The sequence below is a fragment of the Sciurus carolinensis genome, chromosome 13 (assembly GCF_902686445.1).
Source record: "Sciurus carolinensis chromosome 13, mSciCar1.2, whole genome shotgun sequence".
NCBI classification, from domain to species: domain Eukaryota; kingdom Metazoa; phylum Chordata; class Mammalia; order Rodentia; family Sciuridae; genus Sciurus; species Sciurus carolinensis.
Genome location: NC_062225.1, coordinates 68,885,753 through 68,912,459, shown reverse-complemented (window position 1 = coordinate 68,912,459; position 26,707 = coordinate 68,885,753). Strand labels below are relative to the sequence as shown.

At 40.3% G+C, this 26,707-nt stretch overlaps 1 protein-coding gene across 4 annotated transcripts in view; it reads right to left on the bottom strand.

Moving 5' to 3' along the window:
* Positions 1–25,721, bottom strand: part of Nlrc4 (NLR family CARD domain containing 4) — a 37,800-nt gene extending 12,079 nt beyond the window's left edge. The window contains exons 1-8 of one of the 4 annotated variants that reach the window (XM_047522960.1): positions 25,585–25,721; positions 19,858–19,972; positions 17,171–17,431; positions 13,714–15,708; positions 8,118–8,210; positions 5,649–5,819; positions 3,578–3,670; positions 2,301–2,468 (exon numbers count right to left, since the gene is read on the bottom strand). In XM_047522960.1, the coding sequence (XP_047378916.1) occupies positions 2,301–2,468; positions 3,578–3,670; positions 5,649–5,819; positions 8,118–8,210; positions 13,714–15,708; positions 17,171–17,431; position 19,858 (2,782 nt within the window). In that variant the 5' untranslated portion in view covers positions 19,859–19,972; positions 25,585–25,721. Of the gene's footprint in view, positions 1–2,300; positions 2,469–3,577; positions 3,671–5,648; positions 5,820–8,117; positions 8,211–13,713; positions 15,709–17,170; positions 17,432–19,857; positions 19,973–25,576 lie in introns of all 4 variants that reach the window. The other 3 variants (XM_047522961.1, XM_047522963.1, XM_047522962.1) reach the window with 3 other exon arrangements.
* Positions 25,722–26,707: the final 986 nt, after the last annotated feature.

Genomic DNA, 26,707 nt, shown 5'->3' with positions numbered 1-26,707 from the left:
TGGCAACTGGCATTTTAAAAAGTAAAATAAGATAGAAAAAGAAAATAACTGTATCACATGGCAAAATAATTACTTTTGTGAAAATTTGTATGTATATGTATGTGTGTTGTAGATCATGAGATAATTTTTTTTTTTTTTTTTTTTTTTTTTTGCAGTGCTGGGGATCGAACCCAGGACCTTGTGCTTGCAAGACAAGCACTCTATTGACTGAGCTATCTCTCCAGCCCTAAAATGTATTTTTTTAAAATTTTTGAAAAATTATTTTGGTACTGGGGATTGACCTCAGGGGCACTTGACCATTGAGCCATATCCCCAACCCTATTTTGAATTTTATTTAGAGACAAGGTCTCACTGAGTTGCTTAGCGCCTCACTTTTGCTGAGGCTGGCTTTGAACTCATGATCCTCCTGCCTCAGCCTCCCGAGCTGCTGGGATTACAGGCTTGCACCACAGTGTCTGGCAATAAAATGTATTTTTAACTGTGAGTCACAGTCCAAAAGCCTGAAACATCTAGGCTTCACAAGAGGGTGAGGAAGAGGAAAAAAATATCTAACCATGGAGGAGATATGTAAGTTGGGTCAAAGGGAGTGTAGGAGAGGGTGACAGACAATCTACAGGAGGAACAAGAACAAAAGGGTTATTGGGGAACAGTGAGAAGACCCCATGTGCAGTTCGTGCAGGCAGCGGGTGTAGCAGAAGGTGAAGGCAGACAGCAGAGAGAGGGAGGCTCCATTGTGGAAGGCCTCATGTTCAAAGCTGAGCATGCTGTTCTGTATTTTGCAAGCAGAGAAGCTTTTGGAGTTTTGAAGGATACTAACTCTAGTAGCTGTCGCCCTTGAAGTCCACAGAGGATAATGATAACAGTACCATTTATTGATCATCTTCTTACTTTACATGCGCTACCTCAACTACTGATCAGCACATAATCGCTAATATGGTAGGTATTATAATTGTCCTCTATTGGTAGAGGAGCAACCTGAGGCTCAGAGCATTTAACGTGTTGCAGGTCATCCATCCACCAAGGGGAAGCGGTGGCCAGGTCTGTATGATTCCAAAATCAATGCAGCTAACCTCTTCATCAACAGAGACTTAGGAGGAGCTAGACAGAGCAGTCCCAGCACCTGAGTAGACCAAAGGCAGGGGACACTTGGCTCTCACCTTTCAACTTTTGGCAGATGGTAGTCTACACCTCTGGGAGGTAAAGGAAATGGCTAGAGGACAGAAGTGTCAACTCCAGCACTCTCCTCCTCTTTCCTCAACTCTTCTTCCATCTCAACCTTTCGACCTTTTTTCTTTTTCTTTTTTTTTTGTTTTGTTTTTTTTTTTTGTTTTGTTTTGGTACTGGGGATTCAACCCAGGGGTACTTAATCACTGAGCCACATCCTCAGCCCTTTTTATTTTTTTTTTTTATTTTGAGACGGAGTCTCACTAGTTGCTCAGGGTCTCACTAAGTGGCTGAAGCTGGCTTTGAACTTGCAATCCTCCTGCCTCAGCCTCCTAAGGCGCTGGGATTACCGGTGTGCACCTCCACATACAGCTCAACCCTCTTTATGTCTAAGCTTCTTTAAAAACCAGGTATAATAATGGTTATCTTTTATGGGGTATGTTGATAATTCTATAAATTCTTAGAAAAATCTGAGAATAAGTCACTACTAATGAGTTGTTAGTTTTCACTCATTCTTTGGCTTGCAATTTACTTATTTATTATTTGTGGAGTTGGGAAGTGAACCCAGGGCTTCACACATACCAGGAAAGCACTACACCGCTGGAGTCATATCCCCAGCCCTCACTTGCAGTTTAGAGTAAGTCATTACACCTAAATTTCCAGAAATCAGCTGCCTCCCTTATTTACAAATGGAGGCTAGAAGTCACTAGAAGACTAAAGCCAAATGGTAAATCATTGCCTAGTTCAGTTCTTGTTTCATTAAACACACCATCTCCTTCTCTGGTCTGTGGCAAGCCTTAGGAAAGGGCTTCCTGCTTACAGATTCGTAAAATCCTTAAAGACCCCTACCAAAACATGCCTCCTCACAAGCCTGGACACCTCCAGGGCCTCCCTGAAGAGACACTTGCTTTCCAACTCAATGCACAAGGTTTGATTCTGTGGGTAGAGTGCTTAAAAACCTCAAAGAAGATCAGTGTTTCAAATCATCTCACTCCTCAACACGTGTGAACTCTCTCTGAACACATTAAAAAAAAAAAAAGAAAGGAAGGAAGGAAGCAAAATAAAGGAGCATAATAAGCCCACTCAGAACTTTCATAGGGCCAACCTCTTTTTCTCTTGACTTTGTGCACACCTACCTAAAGCTCTGATCTCTGCATCGGTGAGTCTCCAGTCTTTCAGCCCCAGCTTGACAAGCTGTGAGGCCCTCCCCAGTTGCTCCAGCAGGCTGGTCAGGCTGACTCGCACGTCCCTGCAGCAGGGCAGCATCAGCACGGTTAGCTGTTCCAGGACGTTCAACCTGCCAACTTGAAAACAGAGCAGTTCAGGAACTAGGCTATCTCAAAACCGAAGAAGGATGAAGAGATACGGAGGAGGGAATGATCTCTATGTTTGGTGACTCTGCAGCCCTCTCCATCTGCAATGAAAATCTACTTGTTTTGTGGTTATTTTAGGGAAAACATTCAAACACACAGAAACATAATGCAAAATAGTGTAATGAAACTGTACCTACAAAGAATCCAGCTTTCAACAAAGAGCAGATCGTGGGCAAGCTCACTTAATCCTGACCTGATTCCTGATTCCTTCTGTATCCCTCTCCTCCTCTTCCTCTTTCTCCTGCTCTTCTATGCCTCCTCTTCTTCCTCTCTTCTCTTCTTCCTCTTCCTCTTCTTCATCCCCCCTCCTCCTCTTCCTCTTCATCCTCCTCCTCCTCTTCTTTTCCTCCTCTTCTTCCTCTCTTCCTCATCTTCTTCTTCTCTCTCTCTCTCTCTCTCTATTTTTGGTACTGGGGATTGAATCCAGGGGCGATTTACCACTGAGCCTCATCCCAGCACTTTTTATTTTGAGACAGATTCTTGCTAAGTGCTGAGGCTGGCCTAGAACCTGTGATCCTCCTGCCTCAGCCTCCCACTGCTGGGATTATAGACCTGTACCACCATGCTTGCCCTCCTCCATTATTTGAAGCAAATACCAAATGTATGCATCAAGGTTTTTGTTTTGTTCGTTTGTTTTTGTTTTTATTATTTTTGTTGTCTTGATGTCAGGGATTGAAACCAGGACCTCACTCATGCACAGAGCTATGTCTGCAACACTGTGACAGTTCTTTTTCTTTCTTTCTTTTTGAAATCATAACCACATATCACTACACACCTTCAAAATCTTATCACTACTTTCTTAAGCAAATTTGTCTTGAACTTCAAAGACTAGCTTTTTTGAAGGAGGCAATCATGTGGGACCCTCAGATGCAATGAGCATGTGCAAACTGGCAGTTCAATTTAAAAAGGGCTAAAGGATTTTCCCAAGGAAGGTGCATCTGGTAAGGCACCCATGGATACAAGAGTCCTCAGGGCTAGTGTTTCCTAACTATCCATACACATATGCAAGTATCTGATTTTGGTCAAGTTGTCATTCTTACTCAGTTCCTGCAGAGCTTCATTTCCATCCTTTCCCAAGTAATTTTCTGATAAATCAAGAATGCTCAGTTTGACCAAATTATGAAGATTCTGAGCTGAAAAACAAAATATAATAAAAAGATTTTCAGATAACTATGTATGCATTTTTAAATATCCTTAGAAGAATTCTGATCCTTGCCTTCTTTGTTGATGGCAATACAAGCTCTCGTTTGACTTGATCAACTTAATTATCCCCAAAAGTAACTGGCAATGTGTAACTGCCAACTCTCAGAGCTATGACCAAATGGGCAGATATTCCCTGATCCTGGGTTCTGATTAATAAGCTCCAGGTCACACAGAGTCAAAAGCATCATGGGACATTGTTGTTATGTCACCACGGAAAAGCCACTCAACTTAAACCTCATTTTCGGCATTTATCTAATGAGGTGGTTGGAATACACTGTGGGGTTGCTTCCAGTTCCAAAATCCCCTTAATCTCATGGAGAAACAAAAGATCAAAAAATAGATGAGCTGTTCTTTTTATACCTTGGCTAGATGATTTTGTGGACATCATAGTTCTGATATTAACAATAAAAACTTAGAACTTTTTTTTTTTTTTTGGTACCAGGGATTAAACCCAGGGGTACTTAATCACTGAGCCATATCCACAGCCCTTTTTGCATTTTATTTAGAGACAGGGTCTTGCTGAGGTGCTCAGGGCCTCACTAAGTTGCCGAGGCCAGCTCTGAACTCGTGATCCTCCTGCCTCAGCCTTCCGAGCTGCTGGAATTACAGGCATATGCCACTGTGACCCCCAAAACTTAGAAGTTAAAAAAAATAGATAAGGGTAAAGGAAAAAGAAAACAAATAAATAGGATAGTAGCAGGTGAAAAACATCCACACTTAAGTACATTAAGTGTGAATGGACAAAACACTCCAAATAAAAACAGAGATAATCAGAACTGAAAAATAAAGGAAGATCAACTCTATGCTCACTAGCAGATATATATTTTAATGACAAAGACAAATATGTTGAGATTAAAAAAATACAGAAAACTACTCTGCATGCAAACACTATATATCAGCATCACTCTTGCTAAGAAATGCTTGTTTCTTTAATTTATATATTTATTATACTTGCTTAATCAAGTGGAAGCTTTTCTTATCAAGAATACTTCAAACAATCCCCTTTTAAAAAATTAGACAAGTTTCATGAATATATACACTTGCTATTTTCACTTTTAAGCTGGTTGCTTCCTAGTAGCAAGTAGAGAAATAAAGGTATATGCTCATCCTTCTCATGTTCTCAGTATTTGTTTAGCCTTTTCCAACCATGGGTTTGTTTGTTTTTCCTTTGCAGTGCTGGGGATTGAGTCCAGGGTCTCACATCTATTACAAAAGTGCTTTACCACTGAGCTAAACCCCCAGCCCCAACCATGGATTTCTCTAGCTGGAAATTTCTATTTGTATACAAATGGCTTTCTTGCAGTTTTATGCACTGATTTTAAAAGTGTCACACCATCTTTTTTCCAGAATCGAAAGTTTAAAATATTTGAATTGAACAGTTTATCAGAAATATGGAAAGATTTCTCCATAGTTAGCATGCATTCCCTTTGGGGACTCCAAAGACTCGATTGTTATGTTAATGCACATTAACTCCATGGAAAAAGGGCAATGGTTAAGAAACTGAAGCCAGAGAAGATTTAAAGAAATCCTTATGTCTCTGCTTTATGCTTATTGTTTATTCATTCACCTAAGTGTTTAATAGGCAGTAATTATATGACATTCTGTGTGATAATTTCAAACAGTTTTCAAGAAACCATTTCCTTTTCACCTTCTCTCACAGTTATAACATCTTCAACTGTTCTGTAATTCTCTTCTATCATCCATCAATAATTAATTTTAATTCCAATATACAGAAATCATTAGAAACAGAATGGACAATACCTAAGCATCTTTGTCATCCTTTCCAGTTTATTTTAAAATTATATTTCCATTTGTGGGATTTAGTGTGCATTAGTGTAAAAGTCTCACATGTTCTCATTAGTGTAAAAGTTACACAGTTCTCATTCAAGTAATGGAGACAGTGGTTACCTAAGGTTTTCACAGAATTTGCAGAAAGGCAACAGGAAACTAATTGAATTTCTTCAAGGTCACAGGGTTGGCCTGATATAGACTTGACTATGTAATCCATTCCCTTCCCAATGTCAAACAAGTGGGTCAAACGAAACAAACATATCTTCTTCAGGTTTGTCAGACCTTCAGCTGCAAAAAAGATTGAAAGGAAATACATTAGGATACCAAGTCAATTTGATTTAAACATAGATTAATGGACTGAAAAGAAGGCAAAGAAGAACTGCACAGAGATCTTTCCATGCTCTTTCTGTAGAGAGACCTCAAGTTACCTCAAGAGTCAGAGTTGTTTTTCTTTAAATCCTCACTTTCTAGTCTCCCAACCATTCAAGTCCTTTGTATGGAGGTCATTCTCTTAGTAGCATGAGAAGAACTGTACTAAAATGTGTAGTATTTTAATGCATTTCAGTATATACTTTTATCATAACTCTTTTGTAAAAGAAATTTTTCACAGCACCTTTATCTTATTTATTTATTTTCATGTGGTGCTGAGGATTGAACCCAGTGCTCACATGTACTAGGTAAGCGCCCGACTACTGAGCAACAGCCCCGGCCCTCTCTCATAATTATTTTTATAAATAAGGTCTGAACCTGCTTTCCCTCTAAACCCCTCAAAAATTCTAGGATGGAGGCTGACTTCAGAGGGACATCAGGGGGACCACCATCCCTTGGGGTGCTTCTAGTGTGGCTATCTACAGCTCAAAGAGCCCTTCTCGGGACTTCATGATACGAAGACAGCATGATGCTTTACAATAAGAACCACATCTAATACAGCATGTTTAACCAGGAAAAAATTCATCTTATATCAATAGTATAACTGAAAACATCCTAAACTGTCCTTCATTCTTAGGTCTAAAATTAATGTAGAGTTCAGGATTGGTTAGGTGTCGCTTTGTGTTGTTACAATATTTTCTTGTATTAATGGTACTCTAGCCGACAGAAAAGAAACATGCAGGTCTTTTCTTCTTTTGCAGGGGATCAAACCCAGGGCCCTGCACATGGCAAGTGAGTGCTCTGCCACTGAGCTACACCCCCTCCCTTTCAGTTTTAATACTGCCAACCTTGCAGAGTGCTGGGAAAGTTGCAGATAATGTATGTAAAGTGCTTAGCATGGTCTCTGGCCTATAGCAAACCCTCAGTAAATGTTAACAGTTGTCACGGGAATACAGATAGCTTACAGGGGTGAGCCTGAGCTTTGGAGTCATTCAAAGTTCTGAATTCACTATTTAATAATAGTGTAAACTTGGGCAAGTTAATCAATCTTTTATCTGTGGCTTCAAGGGTCATTATACCTACAGACCAGAACTGTTGTGAGGATTCAATGAGATAAAGTATGTAAAAAAGTGCCTAGGGGAATTAACCTATCTCACAGTAACTCTTAATAGTGTCAATTATTACTAACATAATTAGATTGGGTTTGTTCAAGTTCACATTTTGATTTCTTTCTTAAAATTTTTTTTTAGTTGTAAGTGGACACAATATGTTTATTTGATTTATTTATTTTTATGTGGGGCTGAGGATCAAACCCAGAGCCTCACCTATGCTAGGCAGGCGCTCTACCACTGAGCTACAACCCCAGTCCAGATTTTGATTGCTTAATAGCAGAATCAGACTGTTCTAGAGAGGCACATTTAACCCTTTCCACTATTTGGGAAAGACCTTGGGCAAGTCAATAAATCATTCTAGTTTCCAGTGGATTTTCTCAGGTTCCTTCTAACTTTGATGACCTGTCCAATTCATAGGCATGCAGCAATGTGTTTATTGGATACTGGATTAATTGATTTTCTCATGGATCCTGTATAAGGAAGGATGTCAGCCATATTTGAATTATAGGACTGAATTATCTTTGGGCAAGAAGCAGAATTAAAAAGAATATTGCTGAAGGAAAGGGGGAGCATTTTCCATGCTCAGGGAAAGAGGGAAGGAGAGAGAGAGACAGAGAGAGAGAGAAGGGGGATGGAGGGAGAGGGAAACAGAAAGAGAAAGCAGGGACATTGGGCAAAAGCTGCTTCAATGCTTCAGCAGGAACCCTCCTTGTCCTTGAGGGCCTGGATCTGTGTGGAGGTCATGGGCTCTGCTTGTGTCTCTGAAATTTTCTTGTTCCACCTTCTTTCCTGCATCTCATTTCATTTATGAAGTTTTACTTAATTACTAAACCACAGTGCAAAGCTTTTTATATCATCTTAAATACAAAATAGTTAATCAGTCAGAGTGGTTTTCTCCTCTAAAGAGGTGACAGTCAGGTGGTGCACAGTTTGAATTAAATGGTACTGAAGAATTGCAATGGGAGCGTGGGAAACGTCCAGGGAAACCAGTGCACTCAGAGTGCACAAGAGCACCTCGTGTAGATGCAGCCAGTGCCAAAGTCTTATACTAGCCATTCTTAGTATCATACTTAAATTTTAAAAATTAGGGAAAACAAAATCTGACCTAGTTTTATAGCATCTTCCTCATTTAGCTTAATGTTATCCAGTATGAGCTTCACAAGGTTCTTCAAATTACCCAAGCTGTCAATCAGACCACCTGCCAAAAAAATAAAGATTGGACATTGACTATTTATTATTTACTATGTCATTCATTATCACTGTCCTTTCTCTCTCTCTCTCTCTCTCTCTCTCTCTCTCTCTCTCTCTCTCTCTCTCTCTCTCTCTCTCTTTCTTTTGTACCAGGGGTTGAACACAGGGGCACTTAACCACTGAGCCACATCCCCAGCCCTTTTTGCTTTTTTAAAATTTTGAGACAGGGTCTTGCTAAGTTGCTTAGGGCCTCACTAAATTGCTGAGGCTGGCTTTGAACTTGCTCATCCTGCCTCAGCAGCCCAAGCCACTGGGACTACAGTCATGTGCTACCATGCCTGGTTGTCACTGTCATTTCTAATACCAATCAGAAAATTTTAGTTTCTCTATGGGCAAGAAACGCTCATGATATTCACACAGGAATGTAATTTTTGGTCAGAGAGATGAGCATTGTACTTAATTATGTTTCCCAAATATAATGGAATTATACTAGATACCAATAACAGAAAGACAACAGGGAAATCTCCAGTCACTTGGAAATGAAACAGCACACCTGTAAATAATCCTGGGTCAAAGAGGAATTCTCAAGGAAAATTACTATATATATATATATATATTATATATATAGTAAATTACTGTATATATATAATATATATACTATATATACAGTAATATATATATAATATATATATATACACACACACCCACATATATCAATAAAATTACAAATAAATAATATAAAGCAATAAATGATGCTGGAACTTTGAAAAGGTCAATAAAATTGATAAATTTCTAGCAAGAATGACAAATAAAAAAGAGGAGACATAAATTACCAATATCAGAAATGAAAGCATGTATATCACCTCAGACACTACAGATGTTGTAGAATTATATAAGCACACATGAAATGGATAACATATATGAAATGGTCCAGTTCCATGAAAACCACAAACTACCAAAATTTACCTAAGATGTGAGTAGTAATCTGAAGAGTCTTATAAAACTATTAAAGAATTTGGAATTTAAAATTTTCCAAAAAATAAGAAATCTGGTGCTGAAGATGTAGCTCTGCAATATAGCAAGTGCCTAGTGTGCATGAGGCTCTGACTTTGATCCTCAGTTCTACCAAAAGAAAAGGAAAAAAAGAATCTGCCAGAACAGATATTCTCACTTGCAGATTCTACCAAACATTCAAAGATATGTTTATAGAATCAGTTCCAGAAAATAGGAAACACTTCCCAAATCTCATGGTGGGTGGGTACTGATGATTGAACCCAAGGGTACTCTTACTGAGCTATATTTCCAACTTTTTTTTTTTTTTTTTTTTGGACAGGGTCTTAATAAGTTACTGAAGTCAAATTTGCAATCCTCCTGCCTCTGGAGTAGCTTCCCAAATCATTTTGTGAAACCACCATTAACTTGGTATGAAACCCAGAGAAAGAGTACAAGAAAATGAAAAAATAAAACATCAGTATCACTCAAGAACACTGAAGTAAAAATCCTCAGTGAGGGGCCTGGGGTCGAGCACTTGCCTAGGATGTGTGAGGTACTGGGTTTGGTATTCAGCACCAAATAAAAATAAATAAAATAAAGGGGGCTGGGGAGATAGCTTAGCAGGTAGAGTGCTTGCCTTGCAAGCACAAGGCCCTGAGTTCAATCCCCAGTACTGCAAAAAAATAAATAAGTAAAATAAATAAATAAAGGTATTATGTCCACTTACAACTAAAAATATTTTTTAAAAAATTCTCAGTGAAATAGCAAATGGAATTCACTTATACATGAAAAGAATATTGTTACACTACTACCATGTGGACTTCGTACAAGGAATGCAGGGCTGGTTCAGTAGCTGGAAATCAACCTGTATAATCAACCTGCATAATATTAATAGTCCATGGGAGAATTTGATGCAGAAAACACAATTTATACAATCCAACATCTGTTCATGATAAAAAATTCTAGCAACCTATAGAAGGAAACTTCCTCGACTTGAAAAAAAAAAAAGGCATCTACAAGAAAACTACATCATACTTAATTGTGAATGTCTGAACGCTTTCTCCTTAATATCAGGAACAAGGCAAAATGTTCATTCACTCTCACCACTGCAGTTCAACATTGCACTACAGGTTCTAGTCAATGCAATAAGGCAAGAAAATGAAATAAAATAAACATAGATTATGAAGGGGAAAAAAACCTATACTTTGGAGATGAGACAATTGTCTATCATGAAGATTTCAAGAAATGTACAAAAATAAACCACCTCATAGAACTAATAGGTAAATTAGCAGAGGTGCAAAATATAAGATGAAGACACTAAAATTAATTGCATTTTTATACAGTAGTAATCAACAATTGGAAACCAAAACAAAACTTTAATGACATTTAAAATGGTTCCAAAAGAATGAAAAAGTTGGGTATAAATTTAATAACATGTGCAGGCTCTGTATGCTGGAAACTATAAAATAGTGATGAAAGAAAGCAAGCAAAATCTAAATAAATGGAAAGAGAAACCACACTCATGTCTTAAAAGACTCAACATGGTAAATATGCTAATTCCTCCCAGATTACTCAGTAGATCTGATACAATACCAAGCAAGATCTTAGAAGTAGTTTCTTGGGTTTCTTTTTGTGTTTTTTGTTTTTTGGTGCCAGGGATTAAACCCAGAGACGCTTAACCACTGAGCCACATCCCAACCCCTATTTATTTTTGTTTATTTATTTATATTTTGAGGCAGAATCTCACTAAGTTGCTTAGGGCCTCACTAAATTGCTGAGGCTTGAACTTGCAATCCTCCTGCCTCAGCCTCCTGAGTCTCTGGAATTATAGGCATGAGCATCCATACCTATCTCTGTCTATTGCTTTTCATATTCTTCTGTGAACCATTAGATAGATTACATATTCTGGTCTGAGTTTCCATTTACAAATGCAATATAACAAATTTTTCTTGGAAAAAATACTGATATTAAATAGAAATTGTAATTTTTTTTCAGTGCTAAGGATCAAACAAGGTCCCTAGGGCCTCATGCATATTAGACAACCATTCCAACATTGAGCGATATCCCCAACCCTAAATTGAGAATTTTTAAGATTTTTGATTTATTGTTGATAAATAAAACACATAAAGCTTTAAGAAAAATGCCATTAAAGGGCAGTGCTGGAAGTTGAAGAACAAACTTGTAAAGCCAAAGGGATTATGTAGTTCCCTAGGGGTACCCCTTCCTAATCTGGTCATTAGCCTTTCTTTATTTTACATCCGTTTTTGCAAAGGGCCCTTGAATCTTATGAATGGTGTACGTCATTTCATTCTCAGACTGGCCCTTTTTTTGGTACCAGGGATTGAACCCAAGGGTGCTAAACCACTGAGCCACATTCCCACCAGCCCTTTTTTTTTTTTTTTTCAATGTAGTTGTAGGTGGACATAATATCTTTCAATAACTTTATTGATTGATTGATTGATTGATTGATTGATAGTGCTGGGGATCAAACCCCAGACCTTGTGCATGCTAGGCAAAGAACTCTTATTTATTTTTATGTAGTGCTGAGGATTGAACCCAATGCCCTGCACGTGCTAGGCAAGTGCTCTACCACTGAGCCACATCCCCAGCCCTTTTTTCTATTTTATTTAGAGGCAGGGTCTTACTGAGTTGCTTAGTGCCTCACTAAATTGCTGAGTCTGGCTTTGAAGTCGCCATCCAAACTGACCCTTTTGACTAGGAATTACACACATTTAAAGTGTGTAGTGGAATACACCTGTACTCCCAGTGGCTCAGGAGGCTAAGGCAGGAGGATCTTGAGTTCAAAAACAGTCTCAGCAATTTAGCAAGGCCCTAAGCAACTCAGCAAGATCCAGTTTCTAAATAAAATACAAAAAAGGGTTGATAGGGATGTGGTTCAGTGGTTAAGCACCCCTGGGTTCAGGTATATATATATCTGACCCAGAAAAACTTACTGCATAAACTATAAGTAAAATTTCAAAAAGGGGCAGGAAGGTTATGTTATTTCAAGGAGTAGGACAGGTGAGGTCTGTACTCATGTCTTGTCCAAGGAATGCAGAAGCAGATAATGGGGATTTGGCCAACTGTTACCAATAAGGATATGAGCACACAGTAGTCAAATCTAACAATTTTCAAGAGAAATGAAAAATCTATATTTTCATGTGATATCTCCCAATTTCAAAAAGGTGGTAACTCCTTCAGGGAGGGTGGTCGTGGCTAGAAAGCATGGGCAGGAAGGACTTTGCATTGTAGGTCCTTCTATACCTTGGACCAAGTGAAAATGTTACCCTCAAAATGAATTAAATTTTAAGAATTGAGAGCAAACTATTGGCAAATATTTTAAAATCTAATTATACATTGTTTATATATATGTAAATGCCATGTTATAGGTTCCATAAGCATATACAATTATTATGTGCTAATATGTGTACACACACACACACACACACACACACATACATTTTTAAATTCTAAACACCCTGTAGGCCAAATTCAGCAACTTTGCAAGACCACTCTAAAAAAATAACTGCCAAGAGGAGATGGTCATATCCTAGCACTGCAGGTCATCTAATAAAGTCTAGGTGACATCCAGAATCCTACAGAAGGATTCCTGCATTGAGGAGGGGGCTGCAAAGATGATCTGCACGAAAAAAAATTCTAGATTCTAAACATCATAGACAGCTCCTTTTTGGGTAGAAAATGAGGTAGAGTGGACAGGAAATCACTTATGACTGAACACAAACAGTGAAGCAGGACAAGGTTCCTGCAGGCCGCAGCTCCACCCTCACAGCAGCCTCTGTTCACAGGGTCGCTCTCCACCGGCAGGGTAAATAGACACTCACCTCCAGTGTTATCTGGCACTGGAAGAAGATTCCCCTTTACCCAGAAACCTTGCCCGCACACATGTGTACCTAGAGTCTGACATTTACTCATGTTAGACAGTATCCACTACCAAAATCTTTCTTCTAAATGAACAATACCTGCAGTAACAATGGAGCAAGATATACTTTGCCATTTCCCAGATGAGAATCTAGTAACACAGTTAGTCATTAGCTTCTGCAGGTGATTAGCTTACAGGCTAGATTTCCTCCAAGACTTGAAGGGGAGCAGGGCGCCACACTTGGCAAGGAAACAGTGGGTGTTGGGTAGAGAGGAGATGCTGATGGGGGAAGGGTTTGCTGGAGACAAGCTTTGCCTACGTTATATGCTTTACATATATTTTAAATAATAAAACATGTATACTTACTAATTAGTATATTTTATTATAATAATATGTACTAGATAATAAATATATTTTATAATATATGATTTTTTTATTGTATATGTTACATTTCGGCTCTTCCCTGACATTCCTCCCCCTCCACTGACATCTCTCCCCAGTCCTCTCACCTCCATTCTAAGTCCTATCATCTGCTAGAAACTATTGGGAAACTGAAAACAAAACTACATGATAGCAAATGTCTCCAGAGTACCCAGGCAGACTGAGCCATAGCTTAAACTGCTCATGCACACAATACCTGGCAGCCGCTGCGTCTGTAGGTTGTGGATACTCAAAGTCGTCAGGTTTGTCACCGACGTGATGTGCTGCTCATCTTCTATGGTGAGGGGACTGGCTTCCACCACGAGGGAATGAATATTCTTGCAGGTTCTGAGGACGGAACTGAGGCTTCCAGCCACACCAGCACACCTCTTAACAGACAGTCTGAGGCTGGCTGTGGAGCTGAATATCTTTCCCAGGTATTTGATATCTTGTTTATTGAACTTGCTGAAATCCCGGAGTGTGACCTCCAGAGTCTTGAATTCCTGTTTCCAGTTGAAGAACAAAGACACAGCCCTGTTGGGAATGTAGGTTTCTGAGGATTCTTCCATGTGGATTCTTGTTCTATCTTTTGATGCTTTGTCCTGTGAACCTGAGGCTCCTCCATAGAAGTCCAGTTTGATGAAATCCAGGGCACTTGCACAATTAGGCAAGTGTTCAAAGAAGTCGAAGAGGTAATCAGGAATGTTCTCTGAATTGATATACAAACTTTTACCACGAAAGAAAGCTTCGAATTCTTGGCTCAGGGCGGATTTAGATATACTCTCATGGAATAAATTGATGCCACACTCTACAAAGGAATTGATGTTGATGGCTTTCAGAATTTCTTGCTCAGTGGTGTTTTTCACACTTTGCATAGATTCCTGCCTCCAGAGAGGCCTCTTCGTGATGGAAAGCCCTAGCAGGCTGCCATGTCGATGCACAGCTGCAAGGTGTCTCATGACAGCCCTGGTGGCTTCAGCAGAGGACCCACACGTGTACAGCAGCAGGTTGCTGTACAGGGATGTAATGTCTGAAATGGAAACCATTTTCTGCAAGTAACTGTTCCCCTTGGTGACTTCCTCTGGCTTGGGAGACATCAATAAACTGCTGAGCCTGCGTCCCGCTATGTACTCCTGGAAGGACTTATGAAAGAATTTATACTTTGGTTTGAACCTTTGAGCTGTGTATTTACAGAGGAGTCCAGTGGTCAGCAGGACATCCTCATTCACGCTGGACACGTCCTCCAGCTCAAAGTCAAACCTGTGGGAGAACACCCCCTCCAGAGCCAGGTCTCCACAGTGCTCTAGGCTCCGGCTTAAGTGACTTGCAGCTGAGCCTTTATGTTTGTGCCTGTTTTTATGAATGAGCAGATCATAGAAGGTACGGAACAGTGTGGTTTGTGTGTGAGAGTGGAACTCGCTCTCACCCATCTGGATTGCACAAGTGATGACCACGAAGAGAGGGGTCTTCATCAGTTTCTTCAAGCACCTGGATTTCTGAATTTGGAGCAGCAAGCCTTCAGCAAGCTCCTTAATCAGCACTTCCCGGATGAGAACCTGGGCACTGTCCTCTGTCATATCCCCCACCTCGACAGTCAGGGCACCAAACTGCCTGATGTGCCTCAGGCACTCAGTGGTGGTGGTGACAATGACCATGTTCTTGAAACGGTGGTTCTCCTTTATCAGGGCTTCTATATCTGGGCAGTTCTCAGGCTTGAATTCATTATAGCCATCGAGCAGAAAAAGAGCCCTCTGCCGCAGCTTGAGCAGCATGGCCATGAAGGTGTGCTTCCTGATCGTGTCGGGCACATCCAGGAGCTGACCGCACAGGGTTTCAAAGAGTCCACCCCGGGCTCTGCTTAGGCGGAGAAAGAAGACAAATTTGAACTTGCGCAGGGCCCCACACTTCCCGGAGGCCCAGAGCATGGCGATTCTCTGTAGCAGGGTGGACTTGCCTTTGCCCGATTCCCCTTCAATGATGCAGGGGCTCTGAAGAGTCTCCAGCAGACCACTCAGGGTCAGCTGCTCCACACGGCGATGGTGTTGGTCCTTCCGCCAAAGGACAGGCTCCGTGAAGGTACTTTTCAAGTTAAAAATAATATCAATATCTTCACCCAGGGGATAGAAGTTCAGAAAAGAGGGGGTTTGATATAAGTCCTTTAAATCCTGAGCCAAATCATCTAAGTCTCCTTCTGGTATCTGATGAAAAAGACCTGTCGGAGAAGAGGTGATGTTAGACAGGCCACCGTTCTGTGTACCCTCCAACCCTGGAGTCCAGGAGCGGGGTGATGCTGAGGGATGTGGTGGCTGGCTTTCATTTCCTTCCCCAATCCCCAGCCTGCACAAGTGCTCCAAGTCTCCTGCTGCATCCCCTGGCGCCTTTTCCCTCCTCCTCCCTTTTGCCTTTGATTTCTTTCTTTCTGCCACCAAACCTTCCAGCAGCTGATTGGAAATGGCAGGAGCCTGCGTTTAGATTAAGGAAAGTGGAAGATTTGGTTGAGGGTGGTGGCTAGGAGGAACTTCCAGCTGATTAGGCCTTACCTTTGATTAAAATTTGTCATGACCTAAGCTTCTCATTTAAAGGAATTAAAATTGCTGTTTCATGTAAAGCAGAATCATTCTCCCTGAGTCAGTGAGACTGTCTTTACCAGGGTGCTTGGATCATGGAGAAGGCAGTCAGCTGGGCTGCTCACCCTTAGGTAGACCAAGGAACTTATGAGTGTATTTATGGTCCAGATATGCTTTGAAGTGAAACCAAGTCATCTATTTCCTGGCTCTGGGCTTCTGTAAGCAAAATAACCAAGATGGTTTCAGCGCCATAATGAAAGCACAAATAACTGGGACGGGAGCAGACTTCGTGGATCAGCTATGCCTTTTATTCATCAGCAGAGTCAGGCACCAGAGGGGCTCACTTTCTGGGTAGAAAATGACCCCTGGTCCAGAAGAGAGCTGGGTTTTTATTTTATTTTGGTGCTGGGGATTGAACCTAGGGCCTTGTATATGCAAGGCAAGCACTCTACCGACTGCACTATATCCCCAGCCCCCGGGATCTGGGTTTTTATATGTTACACTGAGAAATGACTTAATCTCTTCAACAGAATGTGTCGGTTGGGGCATTCGGGAAAGAGGTTGTAAAAATTTGAGACTTGTTTTTACTGGGCAAAGATGGAAGGTCCAGAATTTATCTTTTTCCTTTGGGGATCATTGTACCGTCCCTGGGAAAGGATTAATGTTTGTCTTCTTCCTCCCTCCCTCCTTCCGGGTCATACTGTCTTGAAGGTTGTCATTTTCAATATCCTTCAGCTTCCATCTCTTGGCTTCTGCATCCTCCTTAGGGGGATAACCTCTACGACTGTGTCTCATGTAACCTTTTTTTAAAATTTTTTGTTTTTAGTTGCAGATGGACACAGTACCTTTATTTTATTTATTTCTGTGGTGCTGAGGATTGAACCCAGTGCCTCACACATGCAAGGCAGGCACTCTACCACTGAGCCACAACCCCAACCCACATGTAATTTTAAGTAATCGGATAAGAGCTTTTCCTTAGCATGAACCAAAGCCCACTGCTAGGTAATATGAAGAGGAAAGCCCTGTCATGGGATCATGGATCCTCCTCAGGGTCCTCCTCAGGGTCCATTCTATTTGTAGAAATAGGTGCCAGCAACTGATACTTACTTTGTCCATTCAAGTCCTGATACAGAGAATAGTTCCACTTTTCAAGGCATTTAAGAAAGAGGTTGCAGGCCTCTGAGCCCTTTTTCAAAATCATGTGAATGATCCCTCGTGCAGCATCCTGCTCCACCTTCTCACAGCAAATGACATTGACTTCTCCACTGTTCAGAACATTCCACACAAACAGATCATCCACGATTTGCTTTGTAACAGTCATGCCCATCCTTTGAATGAGGACTTGACTATTGTCCTTTATGAAATTCACTGAGGAGATGAGGGGAATATACATATTAATTTATTTACATAAAATATGCATATCAGCATCTGATGTCAGAGCTCAGCACTGCCCTTCTTTCCCCCTTTGGACCTATCTTGAGTTATGGAGATGTCAAGTACCTGAATTCCAGGTCCTCAAGAAATGCCATCCCTAATCCCAGATCCTTGGTGAGCAAGATGGTTTTGTTTTGGTGATGAAGTAAGGTGAGTAATCTTGTCCCCAGTGAGGGCAGAGTGGTAAAACTGTGCGTTTTAACCTAGATACTGACAATTGCTACCATGTAAACTTGGCAAGTTGCTCAACCTCTTTGAACCCATTTAAATGATGTGCTGCTAAAGGTATAACAAACTGGCTCTCTGGAGATAGAGGGTCTAAAGTACAGCATCTACCAATCCCCGTAGCTGATTCAATATTTCCACCATGGTCAATTTCAAACTAACGACATATGTCAAGTGCCTAACCAAAATCCTAAAAATCCAACAACCAGGGTTAACAAAACAGAACCCGCTCCAGCATACCACACTGATTCCTCATCTGTGTACCAAGGGGTTGGAGAACAGTATTTAACTTATGAAGTTGTTTTGAGAGTTCATTTACAGTATCTCATATAAAGTTAATAGCCCAAGACAAGTTGGCTACAATTTTTAGTCATTATCCTGCTGTCACCAAAGCAATAGCTTGTTTTATCTCTCAGACTTTGCTCTTTCCTGAAGGTTATCACTGCAAAACACTGGACCGTATCCAGTCTCTGACCTCTCTTGATCCCTGGGAAAGTTGTATCATTTCTGTATCTGGCTTTGCAAAATCTCTCAAAGGCACCGTACCACATTATATCCATAACAGCTCAGAGAGTGGTTTTTCACACTCAGTGTTTGCTAGTTTTCTTCCTGACCTAGGCCACTCCTAGTTTTCAAACCCTTTTTGACTGATCAGTGAGTAAAGAGGTTGCAGGCCTCTGAGCCCTTTTTAAAATCATGTCAATGATCCCTCGTGCAGCATCCTGCTCCACCTTCTCACAGCAAATGACGTTGACTTCTTCACAGTTCAGAACATTCCACACAAACAGATCTTCCACAATTTGCTTTGTAAGAGTCATGCCTATCCTTTGAATGGGCATGACTCCTAAAACCCCCAAGTCCTCGCCGGTCTGAAATGCACCGTCAGGCGCTCCAATCCCAGGGTCCCACTTCAACTTCCCTTTCTCATCATTGCGGATCTCTACTGCTAACTTCAGCTGGGATGTTGCCCACCCCTGTCTACCAGTTCTATAGAAGAGTCCCATCTCTTCCCTCCAGAGTCTCACCTGTGCTCCTGGTTTCTGCATCCTCCTTATGGGGATAACCTCTTCATCTGTGTCTCATATAATCTAAATTCTACAGCTGAAGAATATGTAGCCTCAGAAAGTCCTGGAGACTCATGCATGTTCACAAGAGAGTTCTGAGGCCACGTCTTCAGCTTTAGAATGAAGACACTGATACTTTCTCTGAGTATTTTAAATATTAGTGCTATTGAATAAAATCATATACATACAAATGTTTTAAAATTTAAAAAGTATACCTTACATACTCTGTATTATAAATATTCTACATATAATTGTAAGATATTCTTAGTGCTAATCATGGCGTATGGTACATCTCCATCCTATTAACGATTGACTATATATCTGCAAGACACCGTTGCCAATAGTCATGCTGTATAACTATAAAAGATACAGTTATTGTTAACTTATGTAACTGAAATATACTTCTCTTATTTTAATCATGATATATCTCCATAAGTGTGGGCCAGCATACTCTTCATTAGTAAAATAGATCAGTGAACTTGAAAACAAGTTGCTCATTCATTCATTCTTCTTTCTTTTCAAAATACCTCTTAGTCTAGACCAGCACTTGACAGTAGAGCTTTCTGAGATGATGACTATGTTCTCAATTTGCGCTGCCCACTATGGGAGTCATTAGGCACACTTGAAATGTGACTGGTGAATTTTCACATTAAATTAAATTCTAGCTTAACTGAATTCATAGTTGTGTAGCCATATGTGGCTAGTGGCTCCAACATTGGATAGCGCACTCTCATGAGAATGGAAAGAGCTAATTTTCAGTACTACCTATGTCTACCCTGTTTCTTCAGGATGATCTTCATGCATGTAGCTCTGCTCCCTGTCTGGATAGAAGAGTGAGACTGAATAGTCACTCTGTATGTAAGTTCTGTCCTATCTGTGGTTCTGCCTTTTATACACAGGCTGCCATGTCCATTAACAAATGCCCCAAAACAACAGGATTATTGTTCTTAATTTATTAACAAGTCTACCCCTAACTAGTCATATAAAGACATGAATTTATTTCCATTCAATGTCATCAATATTTGGTAGCCAACTACACAACTAGGCAGATGTGACTTGTAATATACTCACTTGTTCTGAGTGAAAGTGTTCCACCTTTCTATACAGAGTAGAAGATATTTCCAAATGGGTCTGTCAAAGATGACTGCAATATTGTCCTCTTCTTTCTGTAAAAGGAATCTTCATTCTATAAAACAAAACAGAACCAGATACAATAACGTCGGGGGACTGGAGTGATAATCCAGCTAATACTTTTCTTCTTACAGATGAGAAAATGATGGTCCAAGCCAGATAAAAACTTGCTCAAAGCCACTGGCTATTTATGACCAAACCCTAAAGAGAACCCAGGTATCTGCACTCCTGACCTAGAACTCTAGACTGTTCAAGTGAAACCCTGCCCTTCTCAAAGTTTCTTCCAGTTGATGTTGGTGAAATCTAAGATGACTTGGAATTAAATAGCAAAAGACGGTAGGGGTAAATGTCAAAAAGAATGGTACAAGCTGGGCGTGGTGGCACACGCCTGTAATTCCAGTGGTTTTGGAGGCTGAGGTAGGAGGATCGCAAGTTCAAAGCCAGCCTCAGCAAAGGCGAGGCACTAAGGAAACTCAGTAAGACCCTGTCTCTAAATAAAATACAAAACAGGGCTGGGGATGTGGCTCAGTGGTTGAGTGCCCCTACAGTACCCGTCCCTCCCCCCCAACACCAAAAAAAAAAAGAATGGTGTGTGCGCACATATGTACATATCACAGTTTCTTTATCCATTCATCTGTTGAAGGGCATCTAGGTTGGTTCCACAATCTAGCTACTGAGAATTGAGCAGCTATAACATTAATGTGACTGTGTCACTGTAGTATGCTGATTTTAAGGTCTTTGAGTATAAACCGAGAAGTGGCATAACTGGGTCAAATGGTGACTCTAAGTGATATTTTAAGATAATAAACATATTTCTACTTCTCAGTGTAGTCCTGATCTTTCATTTCTCCATAAAATGTGGAAATCAACTCCCTTTCTCTTTCTTTCCCCTTATACATTCTAAAATGTGTGCTGAAAAGCAGGGACCCAGAAGCCTATTGCTCGGCCTATCATTGCTCTCCCGATGCCCCTGCCTGAACCAAGTAAGTCAGATCACCAGCCGCCCACCACCACCACCGCTATCTGTCCACACATACTCAGCCTCTGCTTCAGGATGAAGACAGAGGTCCTGAATTAGAAACAGCATTATTGTACAGAGAGGAAAGGGGGAAGAAAATGCCAGTCACTATGTGGAGAGATGTAAAAATGGAAGCGAGGTGACTGGGATTGAGGTATGTGTTGGGTTGGAAACCCACAAATATTTTCCCTGACATTTTTTCTTTCTTTCTTTTTTTTTTTTTTTTTTTTGGGTGCTGGGGATTGAACCCAGGGCCTTGTGCTGGCAAGGCAGGCACTCTACCAGCTGAGCTATACCCCCAGCCCCCTCCCTGACATTTTATTATGAAAAATTTTAATCATACATGAAATTCTTAAAAATGTTACAAAAGTATTTCATAATCACTACATAGATCCTATAATTAATATTTGGCTGTAGTTACTTTATCATATCTCAATTAATTATCCATCCCTCTATCTATTCATCAATCTATTTATTTTTATATATTCAACAAAGTTATGGACATTCTTTTATTTATTTACTTTTTGTACTGGGGATTACCACTTTACCACTAAGATACCTCCCGGCTCTTTTTATTTTGTTTTATTATTTTCAAGACAGGGTCTCGATAGGTTGCTGAGACTGGCCTCAAACTTGGGATACTCCTGCCTCAGTCTCCTGGGTCCCCGGAATAACAGTTGTGCACCAACCACACCCAGTTTGGACATGAATACATTTTATGTCTGTATCATTAAATAGAATTCAATATTACTGTTATGGTTTGGATATGAGGGGTCCCCCAAAAGGTCATGTGTGAGACAATGTAAGAAGGTTCTGAGGAAAAACGATTGGGTTGGGAGAGTCTTAACCTAATCAGTGAATTAATTCCCTGGTGGGATTAACTGAGTGGTGACTGGAGGCAGGTGGGTGTTGTGGCTGGAGGAAGTGGTTCATTGGGGGCGTGGCTGGGGGGGTGTATATTTGTGTCGGGCAAGTGGAGAGCTCTCTGCTTTCTGATCAACAGGTGAGTCTTGTTTCCCTCTACCACACTCTTCCATCCTGATGTTCAGCCTCACTGGAGCCCAGAGGAATGGAGCCAGCTTTCTATGGACTAAGACCTTCAAAACCATGAGCCTTCAAATAAACTTTTCCTCCTCTTTAGTTGTGCTGGTCAGATCATTTAGTCACAGCAGCGAAAAAGCTGACTAAAACAATTGTTCTAATTTTTTTTTTTTTTTTTTTAGAAAACAAATACATACAGTGAAGATCTGGGGATGAAGCTTGCAGATCTTCACCGTACCCTTTAAAGAGTTTTTATTTATTTATTTATTTTTATTGAAATTTTTTTTTATTTTTACAGGCTGCAAGTTTTGAAAGGCTTACACTGCAAAAACTGTCCTGATGTAGGGAACGGCCCTCTGCTTAAAAAGTATCACACGCCCCTTCCCAAATTTTCCACCCCCACCACGTCTTCAGAGGCAATCATTATTCTGATCATCATCATTTTTTCATTATAAATTAGTCTAATCTCTTTTAGAACTTCATATAAATTGAATAAAGACTCCCAAAATTATGACATCATAAAATATGGAATATAAAATACATGATTAATATAATGGGTTTAACTTGCACTTTCTTACATCTTCTCAAGAGCCAAATATTTTCATACCTACGGTTTAGATATGAGGTGTGCTCGATAATGTAAGATTATGAGAGTTGTAACCTAATCAGTAGGTTAATCCACTGATACTGATAAACCGGGCGCAACTGTAAGTAAGCAGGGTGTGGCTAGCGGAGCTGGGTCACTAGGGGCGTGCCTCTGGGTTTTATATTTTGTCCCTGGTGAGCAGAGCTCTCTCTGCCTCGGGGTTGCCATGTCCTGAGCGGCTCTCCTCTGCCCTGCCCTTCTGCCACGATGTTCTGCCTCATCTCAGGCCCAGAGCTATGGAGTCAGCCAACCATGAACTGAACCTCTGAAATGATGAGCCAAAATAAATTTTTCCTGCTTTATGTTGTTCTTGTCATGTCTTTAGGTCACAGTGATGCAAAGCTGACTAAAACATCCAGCTTATTAATTTTTGCTTTTATGATTCATGATTTGTGTCCTATTTACAAAAATCATTGTTATTTAAGACACAAAGATTTTTCACCTAAGTTTTTCTAGGGGTTTTATGATTTTAACTTTTACACTTAATGTCATGATTCATTTACACTTAAGATGTGGATTCATTTTGAGAAAATTTTTGTTTATGGTATTAGATAAAAGGTTGAGGTTCCTTAGGCCAGGGGCTGTATCTGTTTCATGGAGTGCTTTCCTAGCCAAGGCCCTGGGTTAGATCCTTAGCACTGGAAAAAAAAAAAATTTATTGATTTCTGTACCCTCATTTTTATTTTATTGATTACTATATCCTCAAGTATTAAAATTAGGTAGTGTGTGTTGGGAACAGTGAACACATGTGCAATCCCATGTGATGGACTGACAGATCTGGCTCCATGAGAATGTTATAGGCCAGACTCTAAGGGAATTGACTAAACAGATTCCATTTTGCTCTGAGACTCCATGTTATGTAAGAAATAAACTTCTCCCATGGGAACATCCCACCTCTGTGCCCATCATCAGTTACTTGGTGTGACATGTTTAATAATATACAATGGCAACTCCTATGTAGTAAAGAATTGCTCTCTTTTGATTCCTATTGCTCCTAAACAATGTACCATGTGAACAGTGATTGTGTGGATGTTAGTAACCATTCTCTAGTTTGTACCTAAGTAAGGATCATTTTGACCCACTTCCCCCTCTGTTGATGATCTCATGATGTTAATGTGTAATTTTGAATCATAGCAGCAGACACTTATGATTAATGTAATTTTTGGTATAAGAACCCCTACAACCCTGTGGTCGGGATTGTTCTCCCAATAACCATTTTTTGGGGGCATTGTGTGAGACAGTCAGCTGGCCAGCTTAATAAAGACTCAAATTTGGACTTCTCAGTGGTGATCGGTCTATTCTTAAGTTGTGTCCCATAACACCAGCAACTTGGGAGGCTGAGGCAGGAGGATCACAAATTCCAGGCCAGCCTTAGCAACTTACACATACCCTGTCTCAAAAAAATTTTTTAAATTTATTTTTATTGTAAACAAATGGGATACATCTTGTTTCTCTGTTGGTACATGAAGGAGAGGCATACCATTTGTGTAATCATACATTTACCTAGGGTAATAGTTTTTGACTTCAAAATTTTTTACAAAGGGTCTGGGGATGTAGCTCAACGGTAAAACACCCCTGGGTTCAATCCCCAGTATTCCCCCATCAAAATCAGGTAGTTTAAGTCCTCCAATTTTGTTCTGTTTTGAAATGATTTACATTCCATATAAATATTAAAATCATTTTTACTGATTTTTAGTGATTTCCATCTTGTTTTCATATTTTGAGATGGGGTCTTGACTTGTTGCCTAAGCTGGCCTTAAATTCACAATCCTGTCTCAGTTTCCTGAGTAACTGGGTTTACAAATATGCACTGCACACAGCTGATTTCTATTTTTAGGATGCTTTTTTTTTTCTTAGATCTTTAAATTCCAGCAATCTCACATATTACTGTTAATGTTATATTTTGGACTGAATTTTCCACTCCCTCCCCCCAATCCAAATGTCGAACCTCTAAATCCCAGTACCTCAGAACGTGACTGTATTTGAAGATAAGTGTTTTAAAGAATGAAGTTAAAATGAAGCTGTTTGGATAAGCCTAATCCAGCCTAACTGGTGTCCTTATAAGAGTAACTTTGGATACACAAAAGCAGATCCCAGGGATGTGCTGATCTGTGATTCCAATGACAGTCTTCACAAGACTGGGTTTCCTTTCTGTAATGCCAAAATGCGTTTTCAAAGTCTCCCTCACTTTGTCTCAAAGTTAACACAAATGCAACCCCCAGACTCCACACACTTTTAAACATTCAGAGAAAACTAATGAAACCCCTGCAGACCAGGTTAACCACGACTAAAGGTTTCCCTGCAGGCAAACCCAGCCAGTCATGCAAAACCACATTTCTGTCGAGGAAAATGTAACAGACCTGAGCTTGAAATGAATGTAAACCAAAACTTTTAATATTTGGCACTAAAACCTACTTTAAACCCCACTCCCTTTCCCTTTGGTACCTGGCTGAGTTACCCAGTTGCCCTCCCGTTGGCGGACCAAAAGACATTTTAGAATGAAGTTTCTTTTTTATCTACTTCCCATTTCATAGCAAAACCTAGGGTCCCACTAGGTCAAAGACCTCCCTGTTCCGTAAGAGGCAAGTATGCAAAAAGGGGAAATGGTGAACAGCTCTTTTCTTTTTTGTAAAGCATAGTGAGGGTGTTGGGACTCATGGCTACAAGTTCAGAAAGGACAGATGAGTGTCAGTAGAAGCGGCAAGGAAGACATGGGATTTGAGACACAAGACCTAGAAATTCGCTCATTTGTTTTCTGTTTATTCACAACATAATGATCCTATTGCTTTTGATTTATCTATTCTATAGCTTAAAAAGAGACCCTGTGTTTTGGACATTAGATATATATTTTTATGATTGACAGGAAGAGGGAGAAGGAGGGAGGGGGAGGAAGAAATGAAATCCACCAGTTTGGTTGTAAAGCATATTGCTTCAGCGATCAAGGTCATGCTTACCTCCTTACCTTGAATCCCAGAAGACTTCAGCAAATTTGTGCTCTCTATCACCAGGGTTCTGGGTAAGGTTAGCATGGGTCACCAGAATCAGTCCATACCCCCCATGACGTGTGGGGGCACTCTCCTGAACTTGAACAGCCAGACGCTCACACTAGCACACACACTCAATATTTGTGGTCACAGAATCCAGGAAGATGCTTACACTCAACTCCGGGAATGGAGAACTATCTCTTCCCTTCTCTTATGAATGACATCTTGCGCACTCTTTCCTCTGTTTTTGCACAACTGACAGGGACTTTTTTTTTTTTATGTTTTGTAAGTTCTTGTTTCAAAATGAGCATTCTGACGTTCATCTTTCTGATACAGAAGGATATTTAAATTCCTCCAAAAGTAAATTTGTACATTCTAGATTTTCTAGGGAAGTATCAGTGATGTGTCCCAACTTGTGAGGTGGACTTCTTGGAAGTGAGATTCAGGACTGTGCTATTAGTTGGACTTTTAAATTTTAATGAAACCTATATGTAAATGCACATTCAAGGAAAAACCCCTGCAAAAATAGGCACCAGAATACTAATGGTACTTACCTCTGGGAAGTAGAATTATGGGAAATTTTAAGTTGTCTTATTTTGCTTCTATGTATATTTTAATTTTCGGTACCAAATACTTAATACTTTTGTAATAACACATGACATAATACAGGATAAAGAGAAAAAAAGTAGTTGGGCACTGTGGTGCATGCCTGTAATCCCAGCAGCTGAGGAGGCTGAGACAGGAGGAGGATCATGAGTTCAAAGCCAGCCCTAGCAACAGTGAGGCACTAAAGCAACTCAGTGAGTCCCTGTCTCTAAATAAAATACAAAATAGGGCTGGGGATGTGGCTCAGTGGTTGAGTGCCCCTGACTTCAATCCCCAGTACCCACCCCCTCAAAAAAAATGAATAAAGTAGAAATCTGGTTGTTGCAGACTGAATAATGGCCAAATATATCATGTGCTAATCCCCAGAACCTGTGAATGTCATATCTTTTCACATGAGATTAAGTTACAGATCTTAAAATGGGCGGTGGAGTTTCTGGACATTCAGGTGTGTCCTTGTAAGAGAGAAGCAGAGGGACATCTGAAACAGAAGAGGTA